The sequence below is a fragment of the Centruroides vittatus genome, unplaced genomic scaffold (assembly GCF_030686945.1).
Source record: "Centruroides vittatus isolate TY-2023 unplaced genomic scaffold, ASM3068694v2 contig_460, whole genome shotgun sequence".
Lineage (NCBI taxonomy): Eukaryota > Metazoa > Arthropoda > Arachnida > Scorpiones > Buthidae > Centruroides > Centruroides vittatus.
The window spans coordinates 3154122-3182007 of record NW_027122256.1 but is presented as its reverse complement, the minus strand read 5'-3'; the positions used below and the strand labels follow the sequence as shown (position 1 = coordinate 3182007).

Sequence of the window (27886 nt, the reverse complement as noted above, 5' to 3'; positions counted from 1 at the left end):
GCTTGCACTATTATTTTTATTTTAATTTATGACGAACATTTATATACTGTATTTTTAATAACAACTAACTCTAGTGAATTTTTTTAACAATAAAAATTTCAGTTAAATAACGATATCAACTCTTAAAATGTCTATAGATCTATATATATATATATATTTTCAATAAAAGCTTTTATTATTTATAACGGTATAATGAAAAGTAAAATATTTAAAGGAATATATAAGGGAAATAAATAGGATATTTTTGTCTGTGGAATTCCCTCGCAATTAAAATACTGTATATTTTATAAGAAGCCTTGAATAAGGTAGGAAAACCCGGTGAATTTTTACCAAAAATATCTTTTTAACATTTTCGTAAATCGATTTTATAATTTATTCATTTCAATAAAAGTAACTATTTGAAATTTTAATGTTCGAATTTTATTTATATAATGGATTAGTTAACACAGAATAGAAAAATATAACTGTTTTTATTACTTGAATTAATGATTATTTTTAGACAATGTTCATTATACTTTAATTTTATATCATTTTTTAACCTGTCTGTATTTTATTGTCTTTTATAACATAAATTAGAAAATATAATAAAAAATGCATTATATTAAAGTTATTTCTTTCGAAAAATATTTGAAATAATATTAAAATATGCATAGTTTTTAGTTTTTAAATTTACCTGAAAAATTTACACTGTAACTATATTGTTATAAGATAAAACAACAAAATTACCAATGAAAAAAATGAACCGTTTAGGACCATGAAGTTAATAATAAAGAAAAAAATCAGAAAACATAAAACCAAAGTGTCATTTGTTATTAAATATCTCATTGTTAATAAAATTTTATATTTTTAATATATTGATAATAACGTTTACTTTTAATTAATTTTTCATATTCTGAATTTGTTTCCTTCATATTCTTACTTATATTAAAATATTAATTTGTTTTTATTTAATTAAAATTTTTAAATAAAAAAATATCAAATTAATGAAAAATTCTGTTTTATTAATTTATAAATATATAAAATAATGTACAAAATTTATTAATTTATTTACAAACGTAATTAAAATTTCGTACTAACAAATTCCTGTTCATTCGATGTTGACGAATAAATCTGTAGCTTGAATCGGCATCTGAAATGTAAAAACATTAATAAGAAAACGATCATGTTAAAAATTTTAAACATTGTTCTTATTCTGATAAATTTGAAAATGTTTGGGATGTGGAATAATTAATTAAATAACGACAAACATCTTTATATTTTCAAAAACTTTAAATGCTTTTGCGGGGTTTATACTTTGACGTATTTTCGTTGTCAAATAATTGTTTAAATGTATGATAAATTCTCGAAGAAATATTAATTTTGATATAAAATATAAGTTTTTTTTATCTTGCATTATTTTATTTTAAATATTCAATTTTTATGAAATGGAAACAACGAGAAAATATTTTTTATTGTTATATAATTATATATATCAGAAATTAGAATTTACTTAATGATATTTTGAAATTTATTTACTATTTATATTTTAAAAAAAGTGATCTTATTCTTCTAATTTTCAATTGATTTTATCATTTTTAAATTGTGTAAAAGAACGTTCTCGTTTCTTATATTTATATAAAAATGATAACATCATAAAATTTCCTTTATTTCTATCTAAAATATAAGAAATTTCATTGGATATGCTTTATATTTTTATATATATATATAGTATTAGTAATAAATTTATAATACTTAAACAAGTTAATTAATTTAAATCAAATGTTATAAAACCTTATTTTCATTTTTCTGAAAACATAACGAAAATTTACTAAATGAATTAAATTCCGTAATACAGTATTACATTGTAAAATACTTAAAAAGTAGAACAGGGTATTACTAAAAAAATAAGTAAAAAATAGATAAATAATAGATAAGACTGATATGCTATTGTATAATAAGACTATCTAATTTATATTTTGATCAATAATTAGTGCAATAGTATGAAATTATAGGTAAGCTTGCGCTAGAAAGACCCACGTTCGATTATTAAATGGAACGATTTTCGCATTTTTCTCCAGTAACCTCAGTTTAAAATGGGATTACTGATATAACGATAACCTAAACTCACGTTGGTGTTTATTAATTTTCATTATTGTATGTAAAATATGTTTAAAACATTATTTAACTCAAAGATTTTAATTTTATACAATAAATATTTTTGAATTTCAACACTTTAAAATTGTAAAAACTGTATTTAAAATTATTCTAGATTTTAAATAAAAATATATTTATTTATATTTTTCTTTAAAACTATACTAGCTACGAATATAAAATATAATTCTTTAGTTTCTATTTATCGATTATCTTCAAAAAGTTAAAAAGAATAGATTAAAATTTAAATGAAATTAAATTTTATTTATAATAAAAATTTTAATTATTGTATTTATATTATTTTAAATAATGAAAATTTATTTATTTAAAATTTGAGTACAATATCGGAAGTTAAACTTTCTAAAAAGTCGATTTTTATTTGATATAGAAACGTAATATCTTCTCAGTCGGAAGTACGATTGAAGCAGAAGAAAGTGAGAATATGAAATGGAAAATCGGAATGTAAATTTTTCCATTTTAAAAATAAAATCCTATATTATTTTCCCTTTTTTTTACTAGACTTTGTATGTGTAATATACAGTATTTGTTTAGTGGTTATTTAATAAACCTATTTAACTTATAAACTTAAATGAAGTATGTCAAATATAAATATTCTTTCTTTAAGTTAATACACGTGTATGACCTTTTATATTATCAATAAGTTTTAAATCACTATACATAGTTAATTATTTTATAATTATTTACACAATTAAGAAATGAAATTAAATACTTATATCGAGTAATTATTTGTTAAAAGCACACATCGAAGAAACTTTAATGAATTTGTATTTCAGATCATTTTTAAATTTAGCGTAAATTTAGGATATTATATTTAATAGAAAACGAGGAATATATTAAATTCTTAAAATGAATAATTTTGAAACAAAATACTCTCTTAATTTAAATTTAATTCATTTAAGTAATGTAAAAATTCGTGTAAATTACAAAGAATAATTGTAAGGCAACTCGTTTCGGATTTTACAACTAATTGTATATTTTTATGTTAGAAAATTAGAGAAAATGGAACATTTTTCCTAGAGCTGGTGGTAGAAAGATCGATTCTAGAGAAGTGAATCGCTTGTCTCTAGATTTTCGATGATGATTGTAGAATTTTAAGACTGACTTTATCTTAGAAGCGTTGGTAATGGCATGATGAGAAGCCATAATATGATGACGTCAAGATGGAAATCACTTTGTACGATTTTCAAAAAAATCCGTCTATTATAATCATGAATTATATTACTTTAAGTTTATATATGTATATATAGTAATACTTTTGAGAAATCAAAAATGAATTTTAAAATACTTTACTAGATTTTCCCCATTCTAGTTTAGATTTCTTATCAAATCTATGGTTAAAATTTCATTTATACAGTTTATTTTTCCAGAAATGTAGTTAAAATTAATAATTTCATAAATATCGATATTTAATTATTTTTATCATTCTGTTATTAGTATTATTATATTTATTGTTGTTAAAAAACCTGTAAGAAAATGACTTTATTTATGAAATGACCTTGATTTATCAATTTATTGAACTTGGTAATTCCTAATACTTAAATTAAGATTAGTTTGTCCTACATAAAAATTCATATTTAAAATTTCTTTCATTAGTTTCTATAGAATACTTTTCAAATTTTTTATAATAAATTCGTTAGTTTTTCATGTAAAATAAAAATTTATGCGCGCAGTTTAAACACAAGTGAATTTTATATTTTTTTAAATAAATTATTTGAAAATATAAATATAACTATTATGAAAAATATAGTTAAAATTTTTTATTACCTGGATATGCAGTTTCTCCAAAGAGGTTTTATATTTACGTGAAATAAGCAAAAAATAATGAAACCCTAAAAATAAATAGTATAAATGTTATATCATTAAAATAAGTAATTAAAATCTGAAATTTCTTAAACGAGATAAAAAAATAGTTGAATTAAAAATGAAATATGATTATAATTATATGATTTAAATATTTTATAATATAATAAGGTAATATTTTCCGTATTTTAGATTATTTAAACAGTATAAATATACGAAAGAAAAAATTTTAATTTTCGATAAAATTACAGAAAATTCTCTAAAATTTTTCATTAGTAAAGTATTTTCTTTTCATTTAAAAAAAAATTTTCATAAATTTTAAACTATTAAAATTTATTTATAAAAATGTAAATTAAGTTATGTCAAAACTATTATATTCGCTGGATTATATTCGCTTATATCCTTAATCTTCTAGCAAGAATTAATCGTTGATTTCTTATTATAAGATCTCAAATATGTTTTTGTTGTAGAATTTTAATAATTTTCCTTTCCTTTATCAGTTATTGCTTTTTATTGCCTTTAGAGATTTAGAACTAAACTATTAGAATTTTATTTATTTGGATAAGTATGATTTTTAATTTAAATAAATTTCTAGATACTCGCGCTTCAGAATGTAACAAAAGTACTGTACATAAAGTTTATTATTGCTTACTTTGAAAAATATTATTTAATGCAAATGAATAGATTGATTTATTTTTATTTAAAATAGCCATTCTGCTATTCAACTGAATGAAGTATAAGAATTATACTAGGCAGAATTCTAGTCTAAATTAATTATTTTTGTATGTGAATTTTTAATAACAATGTGAAAATTTAAATTTCAAATTTTTTCTTACTCAATAACTTTAAAATCTATCTAATTCTTATAGACATAATTGTTTAATTTAGATATACGTTTAGAATTTAATAACAAAATAATTGAATTTATTGCTAAAAGTTAAAAAAATTCTTCAATTGATATATTGAGAAGACTGAACCTTATTCAGTTTTTAATTAATAAACTGAATAAGGTTTAGTCCTTAATGGAATTTACTTTATTAATAAAATCTAGTAACGAGTTGCGTAACTTTCTCGGCAAGAGTTAAAATTATTTGTGGCACCATCTGTTATGAAATTTTATTAAAATACTTTTTATATTATCAATTATTATAAAATGACAAAAGGCTTAATTTTGATAACTTATAAAAAAATTTTAAATGCTAATAACGAGTACAATCTTCATTAATTAAGTCCGACCCCATTTGAGATATGACTCATAACATCCCTCTATCTCTCAACCTCCTCGAGCTTTAACCACCAAAATTTAATAGCATTAATCCTCCTAATACACAAACCTTCCTTCAAAATATCAGAAATTTTTGACAAAAGTCACAGTTAAAGTGAGTAAACAAAATAATACTACATCCCAATAAACTAACATTCAAACATACAGAAAAAAGAAACCCCGACTATTTTGCATTTCTCGGCGTTTCGGGTCCCCCTGAGCCCAAAAATATAAAAATATTGGGGGAGGGGTAATTTTTTGACCGATTTCCGTACTTTCTCTCTGTTATATATAATTACTTTCATATAGTATATTTGATATATGACGTTTGATAAATGTACTTTTGGAATCGGGTAAGTTGGAGTGAAATGGATCACGCTATGCTTTTAACGTCATATTTTTAAGTTTTATTTTTGTGTTTTGTCTCTACGTGCCAACGATTCGTTGAGGTTTCTAGAAGTTAAGGAAGAAAGTACTTAGCCATACTGTCTTCACTTATGTCGAAAACACCATTTCGTGTCTGTACATGAGCGACGACAACACGTGAACAATTCGTAAGTTATCTTCAGTACTAGCAATAAATTGAAATATTACACTTGTCGTTATAAATGAAAATAAGTATCGGTTATTAAGCAAAAGTAGAGGGATTTTTGATGATATTACGCTTTGGTACGCCTAATGTGACAATAGTTAATAATTAAAAATTATATTTTCGTATTGCATTTCATATGGATGATTTGGATCACTTTATATGGGGTGAAATGGATCATTATTACAATGTATAAAAATGTATCCACAGAAGCTGTATGAACACGATAATAGAAATAAAGACCATCTGGTATCACGTTATTTTCATTCAAATTTGTCATTTTATACTGTAAATGCATTAGGACAGTTTTTTTTTCATTTAAGAATAGTTTCGTATATTTTGTTTACACGTGAACGATCTGTCAAGGGGAGAGATGCCTTTCGAGAGGACTTTCTATGGGAAACTGGCTTCTATTTAAGAGTTACAAACGCGAAGTAAATCCGGAAAACTCCACCCGGCCAGCCCGTTGGCGAAGTAAGAACCCATGACCAACTACCAGTGTTATTATCCACTCGGATACTGGTAAATATTTATTCAAGAATAGAGTTAGACTTCTAATATTATGGATTTAATACAATTGGATACGTGGCTTGTAAGGTATGGAATTGCCAAAACGCGCGATTCCCACCTGTTTGTTATAACGAACTCTCATAACGGAAAAGTCGTTAGGATCGGCCGGTAGAAACGACCGTTAGGAACTTCCGTGGGAAAAACCGTTAAGTTTCAAATCGTCGACCATCGGACGATTGGCCGGCGGGAAGTGACCGTTGGCGGCCGTTGCGGGAACATTCAAATTTGATTGGAGCAGGGTTCGAACGCCGTCGACTATTTAAGCTCGGATCGAAGTTCGTATCGGGATCGTGCTGGCATCGTATCGGAGGTGATCGGATGCGGATCAAGGGAGATCGTCGTTATCGAAGTGCTAACTAACTCTCTCGTTGGAAGTTACGTGTTTGTGTACGAACTTGTTCCTGACTCGGAGGTTTTGTTAATTACAAGTCTGTTTGTTCGTAAGGAGTTCTTTCGACAAATTTGTACGGGAATAGTCGGTTGTTGTTCAGACTAGTGTTTGTGCATAATTAATTGTAACTCTAATTTGGATTATTTTGTACATTTACTGTAAATATAAAATTTGTGTTTTTCGTCAAACCGACTGAGTGGTTATTTTGAACATTACTTGGCTGATCTCAAATTATAGCCATTACGGACAAGACGTCCATACTAGGATTCGGACAACTAGTCAGTAATAGTAACTATACAGGAACTAGAGGATATTGATTCCTCAGAAGGCTAAATGCGGCTAAGATTTTTCAGAAATAATAAAACCAAAGTGAAATTTTTTGAAACCAGTCCAGAGAAACAAGACCCTAAGACCGCTTAATTACGCAATGATGGTAAGGAACAGAGCTCTTATTTTTATTTTTGGCTCTTTCTGCTTTGTGTGTATAAGAGGGTCTTTTCCATATTCACTATGTGAAAAATGTTCTTAAACGTTTCTATTTTTAACTATTTTAATACTGTAAGTTTGTTTTGTCGTGTTTGTGTTTAATTACTTCGATTATCAGAACTGAAAAGCGGCAAATCCATTTCATCCATACACTGGAGTGAAATGGATCGTTTGCCAATATATCTTGAAATGTCAATATTACAATTCTCGATAAACTTGGTTGTTTGCAAATTATGGTTTTTCAATCAATAGTTGTGATACTTTTTTACATTGCAGTTAATTGAATTTTCTGTCAAAGATTTTTTTTTTTTAAAATGAGTGATTTAGCTGAATCTGATCTACTTTACCTCAACTTACCATATAAGTTTTAGATAATCATAATACTATTCTAAATAATTCAATTAAGTATGTAAATGTAGACATTATTTATTATTAAGTATCATTTTATTTAAATAAAGTGATATTTAACAATACATAAAATTTACTGCACGTAGAATTATGAATTAATAATATGCCTGTTCATTTCGAAAATATAGTTAATAATAATACGATACAATTTTTTAAATTTGAATTACGATTAGATAATTCAATTCTACATGACATCTAACATAATTCACGTCATACTTTTGCAGAATAAATAAATATTACGAAATGCTCAAGAAAAGCCTTTCTTTTTAGTTAATAAAATATCTTTCCAGATATAACAGAAGTTATGGAGTTTTCCTCTAACACAGTAAATACCATATTTCATTGTTAAGTCTTAACGAGTACAAGAGATTCTTGCTTCTATCTATTCCACTAACATAACAAATAAGCTAGTTGATGTTTGAAACATTTCTTCAAACATTAAACATTTATATTTCGTTTTTCTATATTTATCTTTCATGTTGCTTATAATATTTCATTGATATAAAAGTAATAAGAATATATTAAAAATAAATATTTGAAAAATAAATATTAGTTTTTTAATATATAATCTATCCATTTATGAATTTGTTTGTTTGTATACGGTAACTCTAGACGTGGGCGATCTGCCTCACGGGAAGACTTTCTACGAGAAAATGGTTCCTATTTAGATGATACAAACGTGAATAAAACCCGGAAAAGTCTACGTGAAGAGCCCGTTGACTAGACACAAACCCACGACTAGTGTTCAGTGGTTTTATCTACTCGGCCACTGGGTGTCGCTTTTATGACTTACAATTAGAAGAAATAATGGGCTCTACGTTTTGAATTCTTCTATTGAAATATGTTCTGCTTTATTTAAGTTGTGCTTATTTTATAAATTATACGACAAAAGCTGTTATAAATTTGACTAATGTTTATAAATAATTAAAGTATATAATTTTTTAGATTTATTCTATTTAAATATTTTTTTAGATTTTTATAAAGCAGTTGCTAGTCTAAAACTAGGTTATCATTTATGCTAATATATTTTAATAAATTATCTATAAAAGTTTCTATGAAATTATAAATTACTTTTTAAAAGTAATTATTAAATTCTTCGAGATTAATTCTTTGAGAATTGAAAGTTGAAAAATATGAACAGACAGAACTGAGACATCCAACAATGGAAAGACAAATTATACAAAAGTACTGGGTATCAAATAAATTTCAAGTCTTATGGGGGTTTGCAAATGAAACATGATACTGGTATATTTATATTGGGCAAATAACTCAACAAAGTTTTCCAGTTCCGCTGAAAGATTTCCTGTAGCTATTTGAATTACACTTTACTTTTAGTCACAAGAAAAATATCCGGTATCCTAAATTAATTTTAAATTTCCTATATAAGTTGAAAATTAGCATAAAATTCAGTAATTCCTTTAAAATGTTAATTAATTAATATAGTTGAAAGCATAAATAAAATTATTTTAGAACAGCGAAAGCAAGAATTTTCATTTATGCAAAAATATGATTTTATCAACTGCCATAGAAGGATTTATTAAAATTTAACGTTAATAGAATAAGTTTCTCACAAAAATTTCTATTTATGAATAAGCATTTTACATAATTAATAATGAATGTTTTATTATACTTAAAATTCTTTTCCCCCCCTCTCTCTCTCCCATTCACTAATACCTTAAAAACAACAAAAACTAAAACAATATCGCATAAGAAAATCACTTGTAACTGAAATTACGATTCTCAGAATCATTTTATAAAATATATTTATAAGGATTTTGCCTTCTTATGTATGTCTGTTTGTTTTATTAACTTTTAAAATGATGAATAGATCAAAACAATGTTCTTAATCTATAAATTTATAAATTTTATTATAAATTATCGACATCAATTCATTATTCTTAAAAGCAAACATATAAAGGAATTTGTAAATTTCATATAATATTTATATTAGAAAATAAATATTATGAATTCTCCCTTAAACAATGTTTTAGATTCCACAAGAAGCACGCTAATATAGCTTTTTCTATACATTCTTTGGTAATCAATGAAAGTGAAATAGAATTTGAGAAATGAAATATTGTAATAATAAAAAACTTACTTGGCCATAAATCTGTAAAGCATCTAAAAACTGCAAAATCACGTATACACCGCATTCTTTGTCCCCTATTAATTTCCATATAGAAGAAAGCAAATTCTTTATAGAAAGAAAAAATAATATATTAGTTTTACATATCCATAATTTTCTCAGACGATCTAGTAAAAGGTAGCTGATATAATAAAAGACTTACTGTTGTCATGGCAACTGTTTGGAACACAATTAATAAAATATATCTATTATATTCTTCATCGTGATTCTGTAAGTCTTCGTGTTGTCCTTCCTCCGAAATTTTGCGCCTGTGAAATCCAAAATTAAATTTAAATCGAAATCTTTGATATAATTCTCCAGAGAATAAGATACTTCATAACTTTTAAAATGATTTAGAATACAGGTTTTTGTATTTTATTTTAATGCAATTCATGTGATAAAAATTGATCGAAATGAAAGCTAAAAATAAAACTAGCGATCAGTACGCAATTAAAATTAGTATTTATAAATACATTTCAAGAAACCTTTAAAATGACATTTAAAAACTACGACTTTGTTACATAACGTACACATTTTATAAATTGTAACTATTCAATTCTTTTTTTTTTTCACTTTTTTTCATCCGTAGGTACAAACAGGGTCTTTTAATCGTGCCCATCGAGGGCTCGTCTAGGCCTACAATGGGGAAACCGAATAGTGAGGAATAGGTCTGACATATCTGGGATAGACCACCCCAAAAAATTCTTGGAGTTGATCGTCAGGATTAGATCACTGGTCAGCTAGAGCAGTAGGCTGACACCTTAACCACCTCAGCCGTCCGATTGTCTTAACTACACTCATAATTCAATATTAAAATAAAGTCACGAATTTAAGCTTATAAAAATTAGAAATTAATTTAAACGTTACATGTACAGTACATAAATATGAAAAGTTTAATTCAACAATTCTATTTGTCATACTAGGCTTATATATTTTATCATGCAACTTTTTAAAAGAATTACCTCACCTACATTTAATTTACTATCTATAATCTATAATATATCATAAATTGACCATATTAATTAACAAATTAATAAAATTATTATTAGTAATTTTTCTTTATACTGTAAAATTACTTGAATAATTTTAATGAATAGTTTTTACTAATTATTATTTTTTTTAAAAAATTATTATATTTTACCTTTGTATATTTCCAATTTGAGAAAAGTTACATTTTGTTATTTCTACATTTTTCCATTCTAATGCCAGGCATACTAGATTTCATATTAAAATATATAAAAAAAAGTTAACACAGTTATATATAAAAATTAATGAAATGAAAATATTAATGTAGATAAATAACATTTATCTAGTTTTACAGTATTTTAAAACTTAGCACGAATATACAAAGATAAGTAAATTTGATATTCAATATTTCAGAGCTTATTCATATAACATAATTTTCACATTACACTGACTGTTGTATAAATAAAGTTTTGATGTTAAGCATGCACTCGAAAAAACAAAATAAAGTCACTTACAAGAAAATAAATTTGACTTCAGACGAGATATGAGAACTAACTAATGCCGAGGATGGCTTATGTATTACTAATTATGCTATGGAGACGCCCATCGTGTCTTTACATAGATCTAGTCAACTTTACAGGACAGTGAATATTAATAATGTATTATATTTATGAAAAATTGAGTAGGTATCTTGATATTCTAATAATCATTCATCTATTGTATGTTATTATTAATTACTCTCAGAGAAAGTTACATATTTTCCCAGAAGAAAGTATGAATGAACTCTAATAAATAGTTGTTAATGGACATGTTTCAGAAGGGCGTAGACTTTAATTTGTTTAAGTTTAAGGTATTTATAACTTTTTATGATTTCGAGAAATTTAGAATTTTATTTTATAAATATAAATTCGATTTTAGAGCATTTAAAAAATACTTCTAAATTTATTTTAATAAAAATATTTAGAATTTTTTTCATTTCTCCTATTAGTAATTGATTATTTTATAATAATAAAAGATTAAATACATAAAGTTTTAATAAGTATCTCACTTTAAAGTCATAATTCAATTAAAAAATTCATTTTTTATTACATTAATTATTAAATAAATAAAATAATCACTTTTGAACGACTAAACACAACGTACAATCAAAGTAATTATTGAAAACATTTGTGTTTTAATGATATATTTCTGTTTTAAATTTATTTTTTAAAATTTTAATCATAATCATATAGCATATTAATAATTAAAATTCTAATATTTACGAAGATATTAAAATCTCTGTAACACTTCCGCGGTATCTATGATATATAACTAGTACATGTTATTAAAAGTCTAATTTTAGTAATTTTAAATGAATCTTGCCTGGTAAAGCATTGATTAATACCGATTTCTGCAATTGTTCTTCGACATTAACAGACTGTTTGGATTCCGATTTCTCTTGTTGTGAAGATCGAGTTTTAAGACCAGAAGAAGAAGAAAGTGTATGAACGTTGGTATCAGAATTCAAAGAGTTTTCTTTCTTTATCCAAAGCGGTAGTTTAGGAATCGAATGACGACAATAGCCTAGTAAGCCAGAAACTGTCAGAAGTAAACTTATAACAGTAATTACCACGATGGTTCCCTAAAACACATGATTTCTTCTTAATTTTTCAATTATTAAGAACTCTGAATATAAAAACTGAATAACTTACTTGAATATAACTAGATATTACTTGATTTGTTTGGTTAATTTCATTTCTATTGGAATTCATTAAAGCTAAACTTGTTACAATAACTCCAGGTAAACTAGAAATTATATAAATATTAAATATATTTGTAAGAAATTTTATATTACGTAGTAGATTTGTACTGATATAAATTTAATATAAACTGGAAAGGATGTCGGAGAAATTATGAATTATTATTCTGTATATCTTACGCCGTTGAATTTTATAATTAATCATTTTAATAGAACATTTTTAAGTTAAAATTTTTAATATATTTTAATTTATCTGATTATTTACTTTACTTAAGAAAAAGTAGTTAGTTTTTTTAAATAATAAATAATTTACAAGCTAAAAATAAGACTTCAAATAAGATTGCAAACAAATTCCTAGAAGAAATAAAGATTAAAAAAAACTAGATCTTATTTAAAATCTTATTAAAATTTAATGCAATACGGAAGAGTTTGGAGGCGTTTTTTCCCCAATTGAAAATTTTTTAATCGTATTTATTTTAAATTTTATTTAAACTAATTATTCAAATTAATAAAATTAAATATTAATAATAAACTTTTTAAAATTTTAATTCGTATCTTATAATTAAGAATTTCATACCCTGAGATAATATTTTTAGTCCAATTTTCTTTAGTACATATAAATATTTTTATTAAGATCATTAAATATTGGATAAATTTATAAAGTCATTATTCAAAAATTTACTTGTAGTGATATAAACTCTGAATCAAATAAAGTTTATTCAAAAAAATTAGTCAAATATTTACTTAACAATTTTTTTTGGTCTGAATTTTTGTGGCCTTATTACGTGAACAGACCTTAACCTTAACTAAATTAAATGATATATTAATTGCTCGTATTATTGTTATTATTATAATATATATATATTATAGTAATAATAATAATACGAGCAATTATTTACTGTGACATTGTCACAGTGTCGGGCTGCAAGTTTTAATCGAATTTCTTTAATTTATTTAATTTAAAATATATGCTCTCCATCTCAAATTATTAGTCTCTTGCTCCTGTACATCATACTTTTCATTTTAGCAACACAGTCGTGCCGGTCATTCATCTAACTCCTTTCAGGGAGAAATTTTGAATTGAAATAACGTGACTTCCGACCCAAAGAGGAAGTTCGTATATAGTTAATCGGTTCTCCTGTCCCTACTCGTTCCCTATCTGGTCTCGGCATTCATCTATGTTCTCGAAATTAAGGAAAACAGGCAAACGAACAGGTGAACGACAGTGGGAATTTACACGTCTACAATTTTTTCAAATTGAATTAAATAATGATTGGACTGCATGTTTAATTCATTATTATTTAACCTATATTTCATAAAAATAAGCTACCTGTTAAATTTTTGTTTTAACTAATATTTACATATATGATTACTTAATATTTACATATTTTGACCTTTAAAAGATTTTTAATATGTCAATTATGATCTTCATACTTGGCGTAATGCATTCGAACTAAGTAGAAAAAATTGAATGTTGTGTAAACATCGCTTTAAGCAATAAAAACTAATAAAAATACAACAAAACTAAAACTCAAATTTATTATAAAATATGATTTATCTAATTTGAATGACATTAATCTTGATATAATGATTAACTTTAATATAATAGACTAAATAATAAAAACTTGTATATTTGAATACAACTTGTTACAATTACATTTATAATTCTTATTTAAAATATTTATAAACTAAATTTTTGAAGTAATTTACATATTTGTACACGCATTATTCCTTATTTATATTTATTTATTATTAAATTAATATATATTAATGTTAATACGATAAATATTCATGTAATTTAAATATAATTCATTTAAATATTTAATTAAACTACAAATAAAATTTAATAAATAAAATCAATTTTATCGTTCTACGATATTTTTAACGCATTTCTTATTAATAATAAAAACTATTTTAATAATTAATTAGCCCGTATGTTATTATACTTAATATTATTTGATATAATATTAAGTTTAATAACATATTTTCTGGAGTAGATTGATTAGCCCATAAGCATAGGTCACTATGGAATTTTCTGAAAGTGAATATTTAATCGTACAGAATACTCGTTACAGATCTCTGTAAAAACAAGTTGTGAATAATACTTTATTTATAATATTTTTATGCTTTCATTTTTGAAAATATTTATTCCTTATCCATTTACTTGTGTAAACAATTTTACAATATATTAGAATATATACTTATCTGTAGAATTTATACTTATTATTTCTATTATTAGAGTAATATAATATTAAGTTTAATATTACTTAAATATTAAGTAATATTAAACTTATATTTGAATAAATTTAAAATTAATTAAATAAAGCGAAAGAAAACATGTTTGTCTTACAAAACTTGCTAATGTTACAGAATCAGTTCATTTTTTTTTATTTTGTATACTTTAAAAGAGATTATTTCTTTTTATTTTTATAAATATATAAAACTATTTTATAAAATGTTTAAATGACGGCCGGATGGCCGAGCGGTCAAGGTGGCAGCCTACCGCTCTGGGGGACCCGGGATCGAGTCCAAACGGGTCGAATAATCCCCAGGAATTTTTCGGGGGGTGGTCCGTTCGGATATGTCGGGCCCCGTCCCTCACCACCCGGTCGCCCCATTGTGGGCCTGACCGAACCCATAATGGGCCTACTGAAAGAGGCCCTCTTAATTCCCACAGGGCGGAAAGAGTTTAAAAAAAAATGTTTAAATATTCAAATATATAATAAAATTTGTAAGTATATAATGTTTGAATATGAAAAATTTATTTATTTTCAATATTTAATATTTTTAAATAAAAAAAAAATATTATATATATGTAATATTACTTAATATGTCATTAATTTTTGATATGTGTAATCTTTGTATTTATATACATTTTAGATATAAACATAAATTCAAAAATTAACTAGAAATACTTAATTAGATATGAAAGTACTAACTAATAAATTATTTAATTTAAAAACGAAACTTAAAAGGCAGAAAATAAGAAATTCGAGTTGATCAAAGTTTAATAAAAATTTTACTTACCAAAATCCTAAGATTGTTATAAATATAATTAAGTTTAAATTCATAATAGAAGCAAAACTATTCTTTCGGAGAAGCATTAAACCGACAGAGAGAAGCGAAGTCCAAACTCGATTCGACAAGGTTCCTCCTATAATCATTATCAGCTGTATATAATATAACGATTTTTCAGAAAATTTGAATTTCCAAAGAACAACTCCGAAGGAAATGATAAGCTATTTTAAAAAATGACTTCAATAAACCACCACGAAATGAAACGCAATCAGAATATAATAAATGGTTTTAAAATATACTTACTTGACAAATTGCAATATTGAATATCATCAAATAAGGAATTCTTTTCCATTTTCCTTTGACCAGAGATATTATGAACATCCAAGTCTGTAATTAAGATGCTTGGGTTATCTTCAGGAACTAATAAAGTTCTCATAACTTGAGTCAAATAATACCATTTTCATCATGAATATTAAGCCTTCTCCTGTAAAATTTACTCTATTTTTATTCAAATATTTTAATGATTGGAGAAGATATTTCTGTTACATAACGACTGAATCCGCTCGTGATGAGATAAATGATGCAAATGTTGATAAAAAATATTTTTTATTGGATAAAGATCCTTAACTAGTTATTAAATAAATCATAAAATATTCTTATTAAGTAATATAAATAAAAATAAATCGAAAGAATTATAATTTCGTATTTAAAGAAAATTTCTTACAGATGCAAATAAAGATACCACACTGATATATAATATACAATCATCTAATATAAACTGTGCTGAATTGACATTTTTTCCTGTAAATTCTGTTAGTTTGGAAGCAATAAAGATCAACGGAGCCGAGAAGATATTGTTGAGAACCAAGGTAGAAGACAACTATAAAACAAATTACAATTTATATATATTATATTTAAAGTCTGTAAAGAAAAAAATCACTGAAATTCGTTGAAATACCATTTCTGTTGGTAATCCGTATTGTGTAGCAAACAAAAGAACAATAGGCCCGCTCGGTACGGTTCCATATACAAAGGCGTAATTTGCAAGATCACTCTTGTCAACGCAGATGTAACAAACTAGTTTCACCGATACGTAGAGAATAAATGGAGCAATAAACCTGTAAAAATATCCTTAATGATATAATTAAATATGTCTAAATTTAATATGATTTATGATTTTAACTTACATTTTAAATAGAATGAGTAGAACTGAAGTTAAATTGACGGATTTCAATTTAGAATTTGAAGTAAATAAAGTGAAACCCAAGAGAAATAAAATACTTGCTGAGAATGATGAAGATAACATCTGAAAGGAAAAAATAATAATAACATTTTTAAGATAATTTTTATTGAAATGTTACAAAAAATATTTTAATTTAATCTAAAGCTTATGTACTGTGATATAATACCAATTATCTTCTTAAATTATTCTAAACTTTTTAATTCATTAAGAGTAATATTATTTGTTAATTAATGACAATTATATAATTAAGTTTTAATTTAATTTGAGGTTTAAGAATTTGACGAGCTATTTATTAAATTTATTTTATATTCGAAATGAAATTCTTTCGTTAGACTTTTGCCCTTATCAATGTACTGTATTATATTTTTATTTTCTTACTTTTGACATTCTCCAGAATATCAGAAACATTCCGAAAAATTTTATAAAAGATAAAATAATAATAATTTTTCTAAAAGATAATCAACTAATGTAAATATTTAATATATAATATTATAAAAGTTATAGTAAACAATAATATTTCAACCGTTAAAAACCTGTTAAAAAATACATGTTTTTGAAAATATTTTGATTTGTATTATTTATAAATATTTATATATAATATTTCTGAATAAATAAACAAAAATATTTTTAAATTCAAAAAATTTACCAAATTTAATTCGAAATATCGACTAATCTGGTCACTCTACCATAATTTACTGAATTTGCTTTAATATTTTATAAGTAGATTAATAAAAAGAATAAAGAAAAACATAAATATTTTAATTTTATAAAATATAAATTTAACGATTACATATTTTATTTCCAATTATCCAGTTAATATTTTTTTATATATAATTAATATTTATAAATAAACGTTAGTTATACAAGAGGAAAAACAAGCTGAAAACTGAAATTATACATAAAATTTTTAAATGATGCTGTTTATAAGGAAATTTTATAAATATAATTATTAATTTGTAATTAATTGAAATTTGTATTAGTTTTCAAAAGTCCAATTTATTAAAATTTAGATGACTTAATTATAAATTTATTATATTATATATTTAAATTTTCATTTCTTACATTTCTATCAATCAGTAAGCAGTAAATTTATGCAACCATGAAAATTATATGGAATTTTTAATGTTTATTATATTTTAATTTTAATATATTCGTGGCGTGTAATTTACAAACTTTATTCAGTTACACAATATTTTCCACCAGGAAGCGTTATTTAATAAAATTTACTTATCGTTTCGTAAACAGCTTTTCTTATTTTAAATAAGTCACCTAATTTACATAAGCATTCGGCATTAAATAAAACAATCTATAGATAAATTTAATATCTTATCAATTGAATATATTATATCAGAAATCATCGCTTAAGCTGTTTATTCTCGTATTCTAGATTATTGAGGTCGAACGATCACGAAAATCGTGCAGTTGCAAACCTTTACATATTGAATAATAAGATTTGAATCGATAAAAAGCCAATTCTTCTAATTCGTTGCAATTAAATATCAATATGAATTGAAAATTCTTATTATTTTTTTGTCTATAATACACATATTTTGTTTATTATATTATATTGTTGTCTAGTAGTTTAATTTAAATTTCTTGTGATGAAAGCTATTTGATATAAAGAAAAATTCTTATTTAAACTTTAAAATTAAAATAAATTTGTAAAATATTATTTATATCTATTTTATTTTTATTAAATAATTAGAATTTAACACAAATATATAAGTTTAATTGTAAGAAAACCTACAATTTAAAAATAGCGTAATAACTTTTGTATTTTTGTTTTTCTTTCTACTCTACTTGAAAGTCCAATTATAACTTTAATTTTTTATTATTTTCGTCAAGGAATGTTGATGTTTCAACTTTAAATCGAACTTCTTTTTCATTGCGAAACTTGATATTGATAGAATCACGTGGCATTGAAGTCAGAAAACATAATTATACATGTAGATTGCTTATCAAAGTAGTAATTATCGGTTACATATTTAAATTCACAATTATAGATTACATGTTTTTAAATTATACTGATAAGATCGCAAGATGGAAAATCAATAAGATTTCTGCGATATTACGGAATAACATTTGAAGAATTTTTTAAAATTAAGATTTAAAATAAAACAATTCGTGATTACTTTTTGCGCTATTTTAGTGCTACATCTAACGTGTAAAATGCTATATAATAAAATCATTTTATAGAAAATATTAATTTACAGTCTTTATATTTCTAGATAATTGGGAAGAGCAAGCTGTGTAACCTATATTTTATAGGTGTTGCATTGCCTATAAAATTTTTCGAAAAGCATTTAGAATACTTCTCCTATGGTTTCAAACAATCAGGTTGTAGTCATAAAGTCAAATAATACTAAATCGAATGAAGCTATTAAAGACATCAGCTAATCTTGTTTCGAAAGAATAATTGAAATAAAAGGTGATAGGTTCCGTTTGAAAAGCATAAAATAGTGAATTAATATTTATTTTTTTAATATAAATATTTTAATGAAAAAAAACTATTATTCACCTTTAATATACGCTCGATAATATAAGGTAAATAACCGGAGAAGAGTAGGTTAGCCAGGATGCCGAGTACGGTCATAATTACGCAAGGATTTTTAACCACACCACGAAAAACATTGAATATTATCAGATGATAGGCACACCTGCTGCGAGTAGAGGGGATGATATGTTGAGTACGAGCTTTCTCCGCTTCCATTAACAAAAATCCGATGGGATTGAAGAGTACGTGAGACAGAGGTGCGATAATGTACATATATCCGGGATAAGATGACTGGGCGTTTCCGAAAATTGATTGTACTGAAATCATAAAATTGACAGTTGATTATCACAAAATGTGAAGAACCGGAGAACAAATCACGCGAGTTATTTAAAAAAATGATATCATTGGAATTTAATTATGAAAGTAATTTTCTCACGTATGTGTCATGTTTTATTTATTTTTATTGTCAAAAAATTTTCAGAATTCCAAATCATTACTAAATTACGATATATGATAAAGTTACTCTACACTCACCGACTGGATAAGCGAGGCTGAAATCACTTCCTTGAGTACATAAAATTCCATATATCCCAATTAATGCTAAATTGAAAGGCCGATAAAAACAAGCGGTTGTTGTGGCAACAAACAAGAATATTAATGATTTTCCTAGGATGATTCCTATAATAAATAGCCAATGGACATTATGTAAATCTATTGTTGCTAGATTCAAGAAGATGAGAGAAGGTAGAGCGAAGTGAGAAGCAAATATCGTCAAGCCTTTTATTTCATTTGAAGATATATATTGAAATCGGCCACAGATGTAACTAGGAATAAATATTATAATAGAAATATTTAATTTGCTATGTATCCAAATAATTGATAATTATCTAAAGTTAAATTATATCGTACTCTAAATTGAAAAATTACCCGCAAAGTACAATAACAAAACATTCTGCAAGAGTGGGTAATAATTGATGCACGGCTAAATCTTCAGCAGTATCAGTGATATTCCATACTTCAGTTTTAGAAAAGTCTACCTGTATTAATGGAATATTATTTAATTTTTAATGCAAAAATTTTAGGAATAAAAATTAAGAATATCATTATATAGATAATTATAGATATTAAATGAATTAAGAAGCAATTTTATTTAATAACTTACAACTTTCGGTTGAATTGAAGAATTCAATTCAGAGATAAATGTTGATAAAATTGGAACTGATGGATAAGCTTTCATCCTGGTTGTAATTACTGAAAACGTTGAAATATTTTATTAAAAAGAATAAATATTTATTTTACAGAATATATATTAAATGGTCTACAAAACTTTATTGAAAATAGATAAAAAATAATAATTTTATAAATGTAATTTATAAATACAGATGACTTTTTATAAATATATAGTACAGCAACTATAATATAGATATATAGTAACAATTTTATAGATAAATATTCTGTTATTGATAACAAATTTAATATAATAATAACAATAACATTAAAATATTAAGTTATAAATTATTATCAAATGTTATACAATTTCAATATTATTCCATTAATATACTCGCAATTTGTTTTGTATAATGTTTACTGTTTATCTTAGTCCTTAATTTAAACCAAAATATTTACACCAGTATATTTAAAATTAAATTTAAATTATAAATAAAAATAGAGTTTAAATAAAAAATATCAAATTTACTGACGAGTTGTATTACAATATATATATATATATATATATATATATATATATATTATATAATTTAAAGAGATGGACATGAATTTTTATAGTATGAAGTAACTCTAATGTTATAACATAAATTTCTTATATTTTAAATTAAGTGCCTTAAATTAGTGGTTTCCAAACTCCTCGCCAGTTCCAAACTAGTCAAGGGTACCACAGCCAGGTTAGGCGTCATTTTAATTATTAGTGATGCGCTGACAGCGTTTGTGATGTGCATTTTTTTTGTGTCTCTGCGTAAATTATGCAGCTTGAAATCCGTCTCTTTGAAACTTTTTAATAAATACAAGTCTTTTTCTATTTATTTATTTATTTTTTCAGAACTAAGTTATGTTCTTTCCCTGTTCCCTGACAGTTTATTACAGACATTTTTATTTGTTTTATGGTTAATCTTACCAGTTAAAATTTGTACTGGTGGGACTATAATGTTTATGCTTATGTCACGTATACAATTTATATAACATAAATATAGTATTTATTCTTTGCCTAAGGACTATTATTTACTTTATTTGTGTTTATGTTATTTAATTATAATACCAACACATCAATTACTCTTAGATATAAAAATTACTATCTAGTCTAGGTCTAGTGTATTTAAAAATGAACACATATATCTTTGTATAGGAGAGTCGCCGCAAATGAAACCACATTAAAGAAGCCGAGAGATTAAAATTAAAGATTTAAAAAAACAGCAAAAATTACCATGCTTATATAAAGTTTCTAATTATATGTTAACTTTAAGCTTGTAGCTACAACCTTTTGCCTGTGTTTAATTAGAGTTAACTCACGATAAAATTTGAAATTACGAAAAAGTAATCTGTAGAGAAATTTAAATTTTAATATATATCTCAGTAAATAATATTCTTAAATATCGTGATAAAAATTACTTTTTTTATGTAAGTTTACATTATTTCATATATTACGCTGTATATATATTATATGTGTATATATACGTATATATATAATGTTATTATACACGTGTAACAATTGTATGTAATGACAAAGTTCATTTTTAATTAAATAATATTTCGTTTAAGAATTTCAATCTTGTCTTATCTGTTATCGAAAGAATATTGAATATAATTTTTTTATATTTTTTGCGTTTCAAATTATTCATTACAATTAAATAAATCAGTATTATTCATTTTTAAGTAAATGTATTATAAAAAATACATTAATAAAATTTCTATCTAATAGAAATAAATATTAAATTGAATAAATGTTAATAATTTAAATGATATATTGGCTATTGAAATTAAAAAGTTTCAGGCGAAATATCATGTAGCTAAATATTATAATTTACAAATTTCAGAAATAATCTATAAGAAAAATAGAAATATATGAAGTAAATTTACATGCTAAGACTGAGATTATATATATGTTTACAATATTTATATATATTGATTTCAATAATTTCAAAAATTATATTCAATATTCTCTCAATAACACTTAAGAGGATAATACTGAAATTATTAAACGGAATATTATTTGATTAGAAATGCGCTTGTTTATCATATACAGTTCAGAAAAAAACCAAACACCTTATGTTGCTGAGAAAAAATTTTAATAACGTAGCAAACGTTTTCAGCCAAACCTGTTGGCCATCATCAGGCTAAACATATTCGAATGCAAACAAAATGGATCATCAGGCTAAACATATTCGAATGCAAACAAAATGGATCATCAGGCTAAACATATTCGAATGCAAACAAAATGGATCATCAGGCTAAACATATTCGAATGCAAACAAAATGGATCATCAGGCTAAACATATTCGAATGCAAACAAAATGGATCATCAGGCTAAACATATTCGAATGCAAACAAAATGGATCATCAGGCTAAACATATTCGAATGCAAACAAAATGGATCATCAGGCTAAACATATTCGAATGCAAACAAAATGGATCATCAGGCTAAACATATTCGAATGCAAACAAAATGGATCATCAGGCTAAACATATTCGAATGCAAACAAAATGGATCCATTTTGTTTGCATTCGAATATGTTTAGCCTGATGATGGCCAACAGGTTTGGCTGAAAACGTTTGCTACGTTATTAAAATTTTTTCTCAGCAACATAAGGTGTTTGGTTTTTTTCTGATTTACATATTGCTGAGTGAGTTCATTTCAACATATACAGTTCCTCCATATTTATACGTAATAGTCATTACGCTCTGATACCCTTCAAAAATAAACATAATAGTCTAAACATTAGCTCTGATACCCTTCAAAAATAAAAATAAAAAATTAATATTTTTAAAGGCGATAAACTGAAATGAATGATTAAAACACGCATTTATTGTTTTCTAATTAAACAAAAACCTATAAAAACTCGAAATTATACCTAGGAGTGTACTCGTATAATAGAAAAAAAGTCATACACCACACTACATTTAGTAATATTAGAAATAAATAATTTACAAAACATTACATGCAAAATATGACTAGATGTTTCGACCCCAAGCGCGCTTCATGTGTTAGTGTAACGATTCTTCACTGATTATAAATATACATAGGCCTAAACATTCTCATTTTGCTGCTTAAATTCACTTTTTAAATATGAAAATATCAAGTTAGTTTATACAGTAAACAAAAAGAAATCTTTAAAAAGATAAGATTTAATGGATAATTCAGTTATTTAGCAAACTTTAATATTATTCTAGGTTAATAGAGATGCATTTTTCAAATAATGAAAGCAATATAATAATTGATGATAATTTTACAAATAATTTTGTATTAAAAGAATAATTTATAAAGGAAACGGATAACAACAGTGTTGAGGTGTGTTAGATAACACAGTATTAAATGACGATCTATTTTATTTTATTTTGAATCAAAGATTAAAAATAAAGAGAATGTGTCAACTTTCAGTTCATTTTGAAATATAATTAATTTGTAAAATTATTTTGTGATATAAATCTTATATAAAAAATTAATTAATTATATTAAAATAGTTCAAGTAACCAGTTTTCGATGATAATGATAAATTTAATATCAGATCGTGCATGTTACTTTTAAATAGAAGCGATGTAAATTGAAATAAATATCTGGGTCATACAAATATTCTTAATGAAAACAAAATAATTTTATTTGCCATTTCAATTTTTAATTAGAGGGTTAATTTGCTACTTCAACATCTCATTAAGGGCTATATTTTTATTTTAATATTCATCAAACAAGAATAATGTAATAGGTTTTATTATTATATTAATAATATCATCTGTTGATTTAGTCTACTGTATTTGTATAAAACAAATCTTAATGCATGAAAATCAATTATGACTAAATTATTAATAATTATAACTTTTAACAATAATTATAGATAAATCTGTACAGATTATACTTTAAAAATTTAATTTTAATTCTGTAATATTTTGTATATAATATCATAACAAAGTTTATTTTTCTTAAGCATTTATTAATATACATTTAAAAAGCATTTTGTAATCATTGAAAAATATAAATGATAAAATTTTTGTAGGATAAATAATGCAAATAACTTTATAAATTGCTATTTAATTTAATTATAAATATATTTTAAAAATATAAAAATAAATAGTAATTAATCTAAAATTTTATAGATCAAATGAAACGATAATGATTTTTCCTACTGTTTTCGTCGTTTGTATATAAAATATTATCAAATATTTATTAATATGGAGATAAACGAAGAAATATTGAATTTCGTTCTTAAATATAACGTAATTTTAAATAATAAAATACATTTTGAAAAAGCAATTAAATTTTCCTATACAATAATGCAACATAATATAAAAAATTGTCGTTTTATTTTCATTTTAAAATTACTTAATTAATTAAATAAAAAGAAACAATTATTTACTTTTTAGGTTAATTGAATAGATTATGAAATGATATAATGCGTAATATTAATGAAAGTTATTAAAATAATGATTTAATTTATAGTTTGATTTCTGTAGACAGTGAAAAGGAATGATTGGTATTATACATATATTAAAAGATATATAAAGATTAATTGAAATATATTTTGAATAGGCTCAAAAATGATCGAAAGATAACTAATTATATAACTTTTTAATCATTAAAACATCAAATTCATAGACAAAATGTTTAGCCTTACCTGAACCAGATGAAAAGATATACGTGATATTATCAAACAGACATCAACTGACTTCATGTGAGAATATAATTTAAAGTTGACGAGTGAAATTATTTATCATCATTTGCCGCATTTTTCTTAAAGCTGATCGTACCCATAATGCATCTTATGGATGTTCACCTTGACTCTAATTTCATCATTACTACTGTTATAGCAGTATAGGCTGTTTTCTAAACGTCCATTTATACAATTATCAACACGACTTGTAAAACGCAATCAAATATTACGGGAAATCAGGTCAAGTAAGTATCGAGTCTTCTATGACAACAGATGTTTATTAAGTAAAGCAGAATAAGGCTGGATCTATGCTTTTTTCTCGTTCAACATATTAACTTGATAAATGTATTAGTGTATGCGATCTGGTTACTATAATATTTATTATACGGAGGAAAAAACGTTTGCTTATAAAAGGGATCACTATTACCGTGTTTTCTTTCGAATAATCAAGAGAAATCTATAAACAACTTCGTTAAACCAGTATGAATGTAATAAAATTAGTTAAAATTATTTTTTTTTTAAATATGATCTGAACGTATGTATCTATAATTATTGGTGAAAGTCATAATTATTATGCAGTCAATTTGCATTTAACTAGTTTCCCTCGTTTCGTAGAAAGGTGTGATAGATTATTTCTTCAAAATGGGCGGAAATTATGACAAATTATGATCGTGATTTAGGTCGAACCTTGACCTAAAGACTGATTTTTAACATCAATTTTGATGATTTTGTAAATTGTTATCCCAATAAAAGAATGCTTTGAAATAAAATAATAAGTATGAAAACATATTTGTCATCTTTAATCAACCTTAATTAATAAATAGCTGGAAAAGAAACATGTATTTCAAGCGACTAACTGTAAACAACATGATAACAATTAATACTTTTGTCTGGTTCAAGGTTCGTTCGGATATTGAATTTATAACTTACGAAACAATTTTCTTTTCTTTCATATTAAGATATTCTCAATTTATTAAAATATATATAAATATAATGGCATCCTTTATTTAAAAAGTAGCAAAACTAACATACAATCTGCTTAACATATTTGACATACAAAACTTCTTATAAGTTCATGTTATATCATATTAATAGAATATGAGCTGCATTTAAATAAATTATTAATAAAATGAGCAAATAAACGCGACATGTCCAGTAACTAGGTAATAAATTAACACTATTTTCCTATATCAGATTTCGAATATGTCTTAACAAGCGAGAATAAAATAATTATAAAACGTCCATACAAAAATATTTATATAAATTTTTAATATGTCTAGCTCAGAGTAATTTGCATTTTATTATTAAAGTTTATAACATAGATATACATTTAATTAAATTTAATATAAATATAGCATACAGGCTATATAATATACAACATATAATGAGATATTATAAACCATCTGTAGTTTATCTTTTCAATTTGAAAACAGGGAAAAGTAATAAATTTCTTATGTGCGTCGCTTTATATAAAGAGAGGATTAATTTAATTTATATTTTATGCTAATATTTATTTATTTTTTCCTACTTTCAGAAAGAAAGAATTAAAATTAATTATTTTTCTATATGATTTATTGTAGTAGGGGGAAACTTTTTGCATTACATAACATTAGGTAGGATTATAATTGCATAAATTTTAATTGATACAATTATTTAATCGTATTAATTGCATTGACATAAAAATATAATTGTACAGCATAATAAGTATATACAGGAAAAAAAAATGGATAAAGTCGTATCTATAATTTTCTATAAAAGTTATAATTTCAGCTTTTATAATTTAATAACTGCAATTTCAGTACACATAATTAGACTAATTGAACAATAATATTCATTACAAAGTGTGGAAATTAAAAATTAGGACAATTATCAAGAATTTCACATTTATAATCATTTAAAATCATTAATATATATTTTTTTTATTTTTCTACTTTATTATTAATTTTCTTTTTACACTAGATAAATAATTTCGAAAGCTTATTTTTAACAATTTTATTAATTTTTTTGTATATATTTATATAGGTTATTATATATTCTAAGAATTGATTTTAATTTCTTTGGTGTTTTTTTAAAAAATGAAGGTGTAAAGAAAGGGTTTTAATCCTACAACACGGTATGGCAATGACATAAAATAGTCAATAACTATACTTTGATGTAGACATGTGTAGACATGCGTAAATTTGCTAACCTTTGTCAGTGTTCGAGTTTTTTTTACGTTCACGCTTTTACTGATTACAACATAAATAAGTTCAATAAACGGGTTTGAAATTTTGAACCCATTTACCCAAAGTAAATCATGTGAAACTTAGTGTAATAAAGACTTTTTTGGATATTTTACTGATACTGACCTCTTCTTTATTAAGTGCCGCCGCTGCGATAAAGTTGTCGTTGGAAGTGAAGTAAAATCATAAATTATCATAAATAAGGAATTATCTTGAACTTAAATATATGATAATTTATGTAATATTTTTTTGTGGAATTATAACTCATCCATTATCCAACCCCGATATTTTACATTTTTATCCACAGAGGTGGTATATATTATTTATTTGTGCAAATAATGTATGCAAGCAAAAATATAGGCCATTAAACTTTAGGTTACGACCCCCCTCTTACCAATTCAGGTTTTATATCCTAAATTTAAAATGGAATATCAGTTTTATATCATTAACATTATTTTAAATATTAAAATATATAATTTACTTTGCAATATATGTTTATAAAACTTGTATATATAAAATAATAAATTTTTGTTTTTATATCATACTGT

General features: G+C 24.2%; 1 protein-coding gene and 1 long non-coding RNA gene across 2 annotated transcripts; both read right to left on the bottom strand.

Annotated features, from left to right (window-relative positions):
- Positions 1–1082: 1082 nt before the first annotated feature.
- On the bottom strand, positions 1083–11061 carry LOC136977561 (uncharacterized). Its single transcript, XR_010881109.1, has 5 exons — positions 10926–11061; positions 9948–10053; positions 9758–9853; positions 3916–3980; positions 1083–1129 (listed from the first exon to the last, which is right to left on the bottom strand). It is a non-coding gene; the product is annotated as an uncharacterized lncRNA (long non-coding RNA).
- Positions 11062–12074: 1013 nt separating this feature from the next.
- Positions 12075–25432, bottom strand: LOC136977551 (lysosomal cholesterol signaling protein-like). Its single transcript, XM_067273049.1, has 12 exons — positions 25081–25432; positions 20406–20494; positions 20171–20280; positions 19778–20067; positions 19268–19560; positions 16694–16812; positions 16465–16624; positions 16231–16386; positions 15810–15893; positions 15516–15727; positions 12442–12535; positions 12075–12371 (listed from the first exon to the last, which is right to left on the bottom strand). Exons 2-12 carry the CDS (start codon positions 20478–20480, stop codon positions 12075–12077), a joined length of 1890 nt encoding a protein of 629 aa, XP_067129150.1. The 5' UTR covers positions 20481–20494; positions 25081–25432.
- Between the last annotated feature and the right edge of the window lie 2454 nt (positions 25433–27886).

Excerpts from the sequence above, each read along its gene's own strand:
- LOC136977551 (XM_067273049.1), bottom strand. The coding sequence starts at position 20,480 with ATGAAAGCTTATCCATCAGTTCCAATTTTATCAACATTTATCTCTGAA. Across the intron at positions 16,813-19,267 it reads TTATCGAGCGTATATTAAAG|ATGTTATCTTCATCATTCTC; the intron begins GTGAATAATAGT and ends TTTTCCTTTCAG. Across the intron at positions 12,372-12,441 it reads TAATATCTAGTTATATTCAA|GGAACCATCGTGGTAATTAC; the intron begins GTAAGTTATTCA and ends CATGTGTTTTAG.